This window comes from Alligator mississippiensis, chromosome 9 (genome assembly GCF_030867095.1).
Source record: "Alligator mississippiensis isolate rAllMis1 chromosome 9, rAllMis1, whole genome shotgun sequence".
Classification (NCBI taxonomy): Eukaryota; Metazoa; Chordata; order Crocodylia; family Alligatoridae; genus Alligator; species Alligator mississippiensis.
The window spans coordinates 5949023-5960100 of record NC_081832.1 but is presented as its reverse complement, the minus strand read 5'-3'; the positions used below and the strand labels follow the sequence as shown (position 1 = coordinate 5960100).

General features: G+C 44.8%; 1 protein-coding gene across 1 annotated transcript; it reads right to left on the bottom strand.

The window, feature by feature from the left end:
- Positions 1 to 4138: 4138 nt before the first annotated feature.
- Positions 4139 to 11044, bottom strand: PSMA7 (proteasome 20S subunit alpha 7). The gene is made up of 7 exons (XM_006274321.4): positions 10902 to 11044; positions 8811 to 8937; positions 7484 to 7608; positions 6488 to 6610; positions 5843 to 5962; positions 4640 to 4702; positions 4139 to 4363 (listed from the first exon to the last, which is right to left on the bottom strand). The coding sequence occupies exons 1-7, from the start codon at positions 10995 to 10997 to the stop codon at positions 4271 to 4273; spliced, it is 747 nt and encodes a 248-aa protein (XP_006274383.1). The 5' UTR covers positions 10998 to 11044; the 3' UTR covers positions 4139 to 4270.
- Between the last annotated feature and the right edge of the window lie 34 nt (positions 11045 to 11078).

Genomic DNA, 11078 nt, shown 5'->3' with positions numbered 1-11078 from the left:
ACACTGGCTTAAATTTACTGCACAGTAAATGGAAATAAACTGATGTCTACACATGCACACTTCAACACATTAACACCATGTGCACTGACCTGGTGATAAAGTTAGTCCCAAGTCAGTCCACACACAGTGTTACTGTGCAGTAAGGCATCTACACATGCATTACTGTGCAGTAACTAATCAGGTTTAAATTTGATACCAGGTATCAAATTGGTGTAAGTTGCTACACAGGCAACCCTCACCATTCACAGAGATACATTTCTGAGATCTCCGCGACTGGCCAAATCTGAATATGGCACTGCATTCGTGAAAGTCATTAATGCAGTGCCCCTGGCAGCTGTGGCAGGGGTGGGCATGGCTGTGCTGGTGGCGGCAGGAGCCAAACGGCAGCAAGCACAGAGCTCCTGTCAATGTACTTAAGATGCAGGTTTGGCATTCATGAATATTTGAAACTACAAATGCTGAACCTGTGAATAGCAAGGGGTTCCTGTATTTACCGTGCCATATGGGCGTGCATGTGTAGATACACAGCTGTACTGCACAGTAATTTTGGTTACTGAACAGCAAATGTGCATGTGTAGATGCACCTGGTGTGAAAGTTTGTGTAGGCTATTTTACACTTCCCAAAGGACATCACTATTCTGCCTCTTTAAGAGAAATCTCCTTTAATGAGTGTTGGTCACCAGAGTTGGGGAGTGGAGTATGCAGTATTCATATGCTAGAAACCCATGCCCAGAAAGAGCACTGCTCCTTTCATTTAGAGCAGTTTTCAACCTGTGGGCCACAGACTATGTCCTCCTGGATCAAAGGGTCTAAGGTGTCCGTGAGAATGACTATGATCAACCAAATATATGTCAATACCTACACTTACAATTTAAAGGGGGCCATACCTCCATTTGAAATTTCCAAAGGGGTCTGTGCCTCCATTCAAAATTCTTTAGGGGGAAAAAAAGGTTGAACACCACTACAGAGGATTTCAACAGACAGAAAAGGTTAGTGGTATCAACATGTGAATGTGAATGGGTGAAGCCTTATAGCACAGCGGTGTCCAGGTCCAGCCGCTGAGGATTCACCAAGTAATGCAGAAACAAATGGGAAAAGATTACTTTGTGAAGTACACACGTAAGGCCTCCTCAGTGTGCCATAAAGCATAGAGAAAGAAGTGAGCTCATTTCCCAGTGGCTTAGCAAGTACTGCTGCTGTGTAAATCCTGAAACAACAATTCTTCTCTTCTGTTCTACCATAGGGAAAATGTGGGATCAGGTCTTGTTTAAGATACCTTGAATGTTAATCATAGAAGTTGACACTAATCCTTGCAACTCCCCTGTTGAGAGTGGACATGGAAAAAGCAAGAGAACAAACAAGAGCAAAGGCTCAGCACTCTTTCATTTTGTAAGATTGGAAGGTGGGAGTTTAATACATGAAATAAGAGGTTTTAGCAGTCTTAATTTATGCATTTGAGATCTCTCCAATTCTGCGGTGCATTTTATTAGGAAGTAACAGCAGTTGTATAAAATGTGCTCTGCCAAGGGAGAGCTGGAAACTTGATAGTTGCTTGCATCTTACACAGTCTGTTTTGCCTTCCAAGACCACCAATATGACAACTTTATAAAGCATAGTCTTTATGCAAGGAGGGATTCTGATGTGGTGTCACCTCTGCTCCAATGTTTTACAGCATTTTTCTCCCTTTCTGAACTCTAGAACTGACTGAGGAGGTTTTGAACACCAAGGAAGGAAGTAGTAACCCAGTGCAAGAGGTAAAAAACCATGCTATCTCCCTCTTGAGCATAGTATAGGTGTTACATGTTGCTAGATGTACAGTGGCTGCTGTACAGCAAATTTAACTCTCATGAAAGAAAAATGCCAAGAGCTACAAAAATTCAGGCAGATCTAAACAACATGCATGTCTTCAAGAAAGTGTTTTATTTCATTGCTCTTCCATCTTAATTCAAAATTGCTTATCTGTGATGTTCCTCATTCACACAGACTTGCTTGAAACCACGTTACACCTGTGACTGCTGCTCAAGGTCTGCAGACAGTGCCAAGTCAGACATTCAGATCTCAACTGATCGCAATCAGTCAACACCTTTAGCATCTGCACCAGAGGACAATTAAGTTTTACTTCACAGGTGGTATTTATGGGTGCCTACACCCAAGCATGGAGGCTGCTCCAAAGCACTGGAATTCCAGCGTGGAAGCTACTCCGACACTGGTGATTAATCTAGCCTGCTGGAGGATGGCAGTTGCCGTACTCCAACAGTCTCCTGTATTCATGCATCTGCAGCCCCACACTTCAAAATGGTGGCAGGGGCACTTGAACTAAAGCTTGAACAAACTTTAATTGAAGCGCCCTTGCTACCATTTTTAAGCACCAGGATGCTAATACACTAGACATAGCAGCAATTTAATGAAAGCACCCCCTCCTCCCCCCCACCCCCGGAGCACATGTAAAAGTGCCCTAAGTGCTAAGGTGTCAAGAGTGAGTGAAGTGACTAGGGTACTTGCAACAGTATGATCATCAGGGATCTGGGTTGTCTATCTCCCACAGAAGAACAGAGTAAAACACAGATTTCCCTCCTCCCTGGAATAAAATGCAGATTTCTCATTTTAACGAAGACACCCATGGCTTTTGCAGTTTTGCAGCAAGCTCTCTGCAGGCTGGCAGAGTTCCAGCTTGTAGGTGGGCAGGATGAGGGCAGTCAGGCAGGGAACGCCATGATCATGTATATGCACACGGCCCCAGGCAGTCTGAAGAACAGCTCCTGCAGATAAGAGGTGGGGAGGAATTGAGGCCCACATAGGGAAGGAGCTGGACAGGGCTAGGGTTGCTGCCCAGCTAGGCAGTGTGGGGAGCTTGGGGCCCAGGGCTGCAATGCAGGGCCCCAGTGGGGAGTGAGATGAGGCCACAGGCAGCTCATCTGGGGAGTGCAGCTCTGCCACAGTGCACACACAGGGGTAGGGGGGGACCTGTGCCCCCAGACCTGTTGCAGGGCAGAGGCAGAGCTTGGGATCCTGCCCTGCTGCCCTCTCCCAGAGCCTCTGTCTGTGTGACTTAGTGCTGCAGGGCAGAGCTTCAGGAAAGCTGCTTGCCACTACGAGCTCCACGCTGCCCTGGTGATGTGTTCCCTGAGTAAATGGAGGCAGCGTGAGGTTGTGACCCTCACTGCTGTCACGCGTGCAGATGTCACAAGGGCAGCGTGGAGCTTACAGCAGCAAGCAGCTTTCCTGAGCAGCCGTGCTCTGCCCTGCAGCCCTGGGTTGCACCCATGGGCTGAAGAGGCCCTGGGGGAGGGCAGCAGGGCAGAAGCCCAAGCCCGCATGTTCCACCCATGTCCTGTGCACAGATCTGGGATGTGCAAATCCCGTCCTCCGAGCTCCCACCCACCTGAGCCCACAGCAGGCAGGCAGCTGGGGGGTGGGAAGCTGGCTCTATGCTCTGCTCTGCTGCAGCAGCTGCTGCCTTCTGTCCGAGGAAAGAGGCTGCAGACCCAGGTCCCTGGCCCCTAGCCCTGGCAGCTGGGGGTGGGGGCAGGTGCTGTAGAGGGGGCTTTAATTTTAATAATGGATTTTGGGGGGCTTTATCAGAGAATTTGGGATTTTTTTTTTCATCAGGGTAAACCAGGATCCCTGATGATCACACATTAGAGAAAACACATTAGCTTAGTGCCTAGTCTCAAATGGTGCTATGCATGATGAGTTGGAGGTTCCAATACAATGTTTCCATTTTTCAAAAATGAAAATAAGTGATGTTGCTTGCTTTCAAAGCAGCAGGGTGCTGTATGGGCTGCCTCCCCTTGCACCCACAAACCAGAATTTGGCTAAGCAATCATAAAAACTAGACGTGATGCTAAGCCACTCAGCATGTGGCTGAACACATATTTACCAGGTCTCAGGAAAGCTGTCCCCTGCCGTCACTTGAAAGAATTCACCTATCAACTGGATTTAGGACCATTCTGTTATGGCCATATAATGGTGGAGCTATGAAAGCAATCTAGGTTCTAAGCAACCCTTTGTACAAGACCAGCAATGGCAGGGAAATAATTAGGAAAAACATTTCAGTGGCAAGGTGTGAAAGATATGTTTCGTGCCCTGAAAGACATCAGTGCCAGTCACATGCCAATTAAAATCCAAGGAACACAGATTTCTTTAAAAAAAAAGAATCAGTAGGTTTATTGTAGGTCTCAGAGGGGCACAGTACGAATAAAAGGAATGCCTACAGAATTAACCATGATTTGAATTTTAAAAACCAGCATCTAAACAACCGTTTCATTCATCATGATGCTTTCTTCGGTTTTTTCTTTTCATTTTCTTCCTTTTCTTTTTCAATTTCAGCAACATATTTCTCAATTTCTTCAGGACTTAATATCTTTAAAAAATTGAAACAGAAGTGATTGACAAGATACCAACATGATTAAGTGAGAGATCTAATTGTAAAGGAAATTAGGTTAAAGACTGTATGATTACAAACCAATACCAAGGAATTTTGAAAGTTCTTTTCACTCTAGCTTTAAACAGACACAGCCCTAGTTCTTATTCTGCCATAAGCTGCTTTGAGGTTAATATGACATTCAGGTGGAAAGTAGTAGGGAAACATGCCTTGACAAATCAAAGTGGACACTATTACTGAATAAAAGTTAGTTACCTTGAGTGGCTGATCTCTTCTCATAACTGCCAGCTCAATGTTTTTCCCACCTGACTGTACAACCTTGAAGAGACAAGAAAAAGGTACTAGATTCAGAAGATTGTAAAATCCTAATCCATAAATCAATTTAGGACTGAGACTCTTACAGACTAATAGGAGCTTCATTTTTCATTTAGATCTCAGATACCCTTACAGGCAACAGCACTCATGGCTGCAAAAAAATAAATGTATTCATTCTAAGGAATTTTGCACCAAATCAGTATAAGGAAGACTATATGCACTTGCATGCTCTTACAGAAGTCAAAGTAAATATTAATAGCCTTAATTCATAGTTCAAACATTGATATTAAAGATGAAAGGATTTATTATAGAGTGATCTTTTTTTGGGTGGGTGGGGGATGGGGACGACGACCTGAATAGGTGGGATGGAGTTAGACAAGTTTTTGAGTACACCTTCAGGTCTGATGAAGGAATATGCCACAACACACGTAACTATGTTAAAAGAGATCCGTGGCAATGCCTAAATACACATTTTGGGTTTTTCTTTTCTTCTTTTTGAAAATCAGTCTTCACAAAAGACTATTCAAACCTGACGTACAAGTCAGGGAAATCTGTTGCTTCAAAGCATTCTGAGTACCATGCCTAATCTAGAAATGTAAATTAGTATTTAGTGCTCTCAACTTAATGGAAAATACATTTATTTGACAGACATTAGAAGTCATACGTAACTTTTATTGGGTGTGCCTACACATGCTTTTACGCACGCCTAAACTTAATGCGCACTTGCCTAATGCATGTTAAGGCTATTTAGGGACGCATCTACATGTGCACACACTAACACACATTAACAGAGTGTGCGGACCCACTTGGGACTAAAGTTAATCCCAAATCAGTCAACATACACAGTGTTAATGTGCCTTAGTGCATCTACACATGCATTAAGGCACTTTAGCTATTCGCGCCTAAATTTGATACCTGCTTTTGCAGGTATTAAAATTTAGGCATGAATAACCTAAAAAATTGCCATTTTTAAGGTGCATTAAAGGGCACGCATGGGTAGACCTGTGCCCTTAATGTGCCTTAAAAACTGTACGTGTGTAGACGCACCCACTGACGAGCAAATTTAGGCTAAGCACACACCCTGGCCCTAAAAAAATGACAACTTGTCAACCTTTATCAGTGTCTGACTGAATCAGGACTCACCTCAAGAAGTGCTTTGATGACAAGTTTGATGGTTAGATCATCCGTTTCAATGGCTTCATCAGTATAATTTTTCTCCAGGAATTCACGCACAGACTTGGCTCCTCTACCAATGGCATTAGCCTAGGAGCATTGCAGAAAAGGAGAGGTGTGAGGGTCACCAGGAAAACAAACATTTCTATACATCTCTGTTTACAAAAATAAGTGGGTGCAGGCCCGCTCACTGCATGTGTTCAATTGAAGCAACCTGTTTTTTGACTGACAGGTTTTCAGGCTGAAGGCAGAAAAGGCTTACAATTCCTAGGCGTCTCCCAGGTCTGCAATGATTCTTTTGGGTATGGAGCATTCAAACTTCTCCCCTGTGACTAGACCTAAATGGAAATACTATCTAGGAGACCTTGCTCCCGTTCTCAATTATTCAAGCTACCTGCCTCCCATTTGCAGTCTTCCAACCTCTAAAGTAATGTAGTTGTTGACAACTTTTGAAACATTTTTGTAGCCAATAACCATGTCACCAGCTAGCTCTCCAGTCCTCACGGACTTGTAAGAAACAAGTCAATCTCCCAGCAAGATGGGGCCCTTTCAGAAGATAAAAGTAAATATTGTTTGGAGCCAATTTATTTAATTCACAAGGCAGAATCAACTCACCTTCCAAGCATGGTATGTGCCCGAGGGGTCAGTTTGATACAGTCTTGGAGTTCCATCAAAGTCAAATCCCACAATAAGGGCAGAGATCCCAAAAGGTCTGCGGCCGTTACTCTGAGTATATCTCTGAGAATGACAAGAGCCATGCTTCAGAAAACACTTCTTCACAAGCACATGGATTTCTAGGGCAGGGGTTTCCAACCTTTTTTTACTGCAGACTGGCAAACATATTTAAATTTAATTTACATTTAAATTTAATTGGGGGGGGGGGGAGAGGGGGCGGTTGCGAGGATCCAATTGGGTTGGGGCACTGCAGCCACGGGCACCAGGGGACCCTGCAAGGGAGGGGGCTACACAGATGGTTGCCTGGGGGGACCCAGCTGGGGCTTCCTGGGAAGAAGGGGCTCCACTGCCTTCCTTAGGAGCAAGCAGCAGAGTTGCCTTCCCACCCTAGGCATTTACCTGCCTGCATCCCCCCAACTCCCAGCTGCAGGCAGGGCTGAGGGGTCCTGCCCAGCCTGACATGGGCCCCAGTACCTGCTGTACCAGAACAGCTAGGCGTAGCCACCGTGGCAGGAGCAGGACGGGGTGCGCGCGCAGAGCCAGCTACCTCCTTTCTGGGGCTGCCCTGCCACCCAGCTTTAACCCTGCATGCGACTACCAGCAGCCCGGCAGCCAACACTTCGCAGCCTGGTACCAGGCCACAGCCCAGTGGTTGTTTTAGGGTACAGTTGATACACCTAGAAAATGTATTTCCTGTAAGTTTGATGTGCTCAGCCACTGAATTCAGAGGTGTTCTGGCCCTTGTCAGATACTGGACGATGAGAAACACTCTAGTCAGTACCCAGTGAAGCACCAAATTCTGCTGTTCATCTGGATTTTCATTAACCTGATAGAGTCTGGCCCACAGGCGAGCTGTATTTACCCAATGATTCTCAGGTTCTGTTGGTTGTAAAAAAAATGTAGCCTGGTAAAAGGAACCAAAATTATACAAGGTACCTGTTTCAGGCTAGCGATGTAACGGGTGATGTATTCCACAGTGACAGGATCCTCCACAGTAAGTCTATGGCTCTGACATTCCACACGAGCCCTATTAATAACTATTCTGGCATCAGCTGTGAGCCCTGCAATGATATTTCACTGTACAATCAGACATGCATTTCGTTACACAAAGAAAAGTCAGTCCCTGCCCCAAAGATCTCACAATGCAACTAAAAATGAAGGTGGGTAGGTCATAGAAGTGAGAAGGTATTTTCTTTGGGCTTGGTATGCAGGGATAGATTTGTTTACTCATTAAAAATTAAGATGTTAAAAAATTCAAAATTCTTTACTTCATACCTTATAGATTTTTTTTTTAAGCCTAAATGTCTACAGTATTAATCAGACTAGAAGTCTCAGCACCCCAAAGAAGAATAGAGAACAAAGTGTTCCAGTCCTCAGATAGATCCACTCTATTGCTTATGCAATATCTTTGCTAATTAAGAGCACAGGTGACAGACCCAGGTAAGTCTTGTCTAATGCTTATGCTTGCAGGTAACATTTGCTATTCTAGTCGTCAGAGTGAGTGTGTAAAATTAGAAACTATGCATATCAGTTTGCAAGAATGTCACATTTGACTAAATCTAAAGACTACTACTGTAGCCTGCTCAGATGGATTGTAAATTACTTCTAGTACGGCAGTGTTTAGTACACATTTTTAATCCCGTTTGTCATTACTTCTGCTTGCTCTTCTGAAATCTTACAGCTTGAACAATGGGAGTTGGTTTCACTTTCGAGTTCTTTCTGCTACGAGGCTTGCTTACCAAGTTAACCTTTTCACTGGAATGAGAGAATCCATTTTTTGTTGCGTGTGATTTTTAAAACCTTGAGCTTTCAAAATTTAGCTTTTGGGGAAGATTCAAATGGAACAGGTTCACTTAACCTCCCCAAACTCCTGCTACTACAGATTATCACCATTTTATCTAAGAAAAAGTCATTCTGATCTGTATTTCTATTCCTTCCTCACAGGAGTAATTCACCCCTCTTCCAAAAGGGAAATTAAAATACATTTCTATCCTCAGTGGATGTCACTAGTTCAAGACATTTTCTCGTATTCGATTACCCCAAAAACAACCCTATGGAACCACAATTCTTACTACAAGGAAATAAGCAACCATCAGGGCATATACATACTCCTCCCATTTCCCACCTGCAATTATCCAAAGAACTTTGCTTTCATAGTTCATAAACCTACCTAATACAGTAATGCTCCAATAACTACCTTGTTTAAACTTGTTCCTAGCCTGGCGACCAGCAGTTAACAGTCCAATTAGCCAACATCACATACCTGCAAAAGCCATGCAGACATTTTCATCGAGGGCACAGATCTTCCGCACAGTTCGTTCATCCTGAAGCTTTGCAACAGATTTCTTTTCCACACCAAGAACTACGATCTCTTTTCCTCTTACTCCAACCTTCAATGAATTCAAAACCCAAAGCAGTTACAACATTCCCAAGTCCAATAAGAATGTTTGTTTTTTTTTTAAACAACAAAAAAAGTAATAATACAATGAGAAGCATCAAATAATTTGCCTCATCGTTGTACTGGACATCAAGCTGAAAAATAACTGATGTAAGAGAACAAAAATTAGCCCATATAATGGGACAAGTCTGAATGGTTCTTTTTATACACCTGTTAGTCCTTCCAAGAAGGCATCTCTATATTTGGTTCTTAAAATCACTTTTGGAGCTTCAGTTACAACTATAACCAGGGTTTGAAATACAGGGGAGCTCAGGGGGTGCTGAGCCCCTCATAAGAGATGACAGCACTCTTGTAAGATTTGAAAATCATAGCACGGGGGGTCTCCAATTACATTAGGGCATCGTGATGGGCAGCCCAATTCGTTTTTGGAGACCCCCTCCCCAAGAGTCAGTGTAATTCGAACCCTGGCTGCAACTGATCAGCTGCTAAATCCAATTAGACCTAAAGAGAAGTCCGTTAGGTATGTCAAGGCTCATCACAAGCTAAGACTGAATCACAGACTAAACAACAAAGCTTAAATTGAATGGTCCTCAAACAGATCTGCTCTATATTCCAACTCTTAGGTTATTCTATGTGCTTCTACCTCTCCTTCGCCAGGAAGAGAAGGGACTGACACTGGGTTTCTTAAGACAAGAAGCGCCACGTTGGGTCGGACCCGCGGTCCAGTCACCCCAGCAGTCTGTCTCCAACAGCAGCCAAGTATACGCTACACAGAGAGCGCACAAAACCAGGTTTCTCTAATGCGATCCAATCCATCCCCTATTCAGCACCCTCCCGGGCATCCCCCGTTATTGTACAGGGATGAGAGGGGAAACATCTCCAACCCTTCTGTTCACCAGCCATGAACGGATCCATCATCCATGAAGTGACCCACTCGTTTCTGAACCTGGCCACGCTCTTGGCTTCACCACCTCCCGCGGCAACAAACTGGTTCAAGTTTTCCACAACCAAACTGCCGAAGCGAGCTCCTTCCTGGCTGGGAGATGTAGCTAGTCCAAGTCAAGTGAGAAGATGGAGTAAGTCTGCACCTCACAGACTACCCCGAGCCTAGATCATGTACGTAAAAAAATAAACAAATACAGACCCACGTGCATCTCTATATCTATCTATAGAGCTGTATGTAAGTAGGTATGTCTGCATAGGGTGTGTGTATAAATACTCATACATTCCCATATCTACACACACACCCTATGCAGACATACCTTCTTACATGCATCTCTGTATCTATCTATAGATCTACATGTGAATGTGTATTTACTTTATATATCTGTAGATCTCTATGTAAGTAGGTAAGTCAGCATGATGTGTGTGTGTGCGCGCGTGTGTAGGCACATATATCTGTCTATACGCATGTATGAGTATTGATATACACACCCTATACAGACATACCTACTTACATATAGCTCTATAGATACATATGGAGATGCATGTGGGTCTGTATTCATCTTATATACATCTCCATCTCTCTACACGCGTGTAGGAAGGTATTTGCACACGTGCCTTTGCTGCATGACCTCGCACCACGCGGGTGTGTATACGTGCATGCGTGCATTTGAGGACAGTATGTGCACATATATGTGGAGAGAGAGAGAGAGAGAAAGAGCAAGAGGCCAGTGTGCACACATGTATGTAGGCAGGTGTGTCTGTATACAGAGTGTGCGTACGTGGCTGTGAGTGTACACACGTACATGTACACCCACACACATTCACACGCACGCCAGAGGGATCAGGACTTGTTTCTCATCACACCAACTCGATTTTTCAACAACAAAAAAAAAAGTCTATGTTTTTGCACGCGTGTCGCGCAAGTGCAGGCGGCGCCCCCCGCGCTGCTCGGGCCCTCCCCCCGGCGGGTCCCGTGAGGCCAGGTCAGGACAGGCCCGGCGGCACACTCACCGCGGTGGAGCCCTTCTTGACGGCCTCCTGCGCGTACTCGACCTGGAAGAGGTGGCCGTCGGGAGAGAAGACGGTGATGGCGCGGTCGTAGCTCATGGCGGCCCCGGCGCTGCCTCAAATCCGCACACTCACCGCCCGCCCCGCCCCTTCCGGCGGACCGCCCCGCCCCTTCCGGCG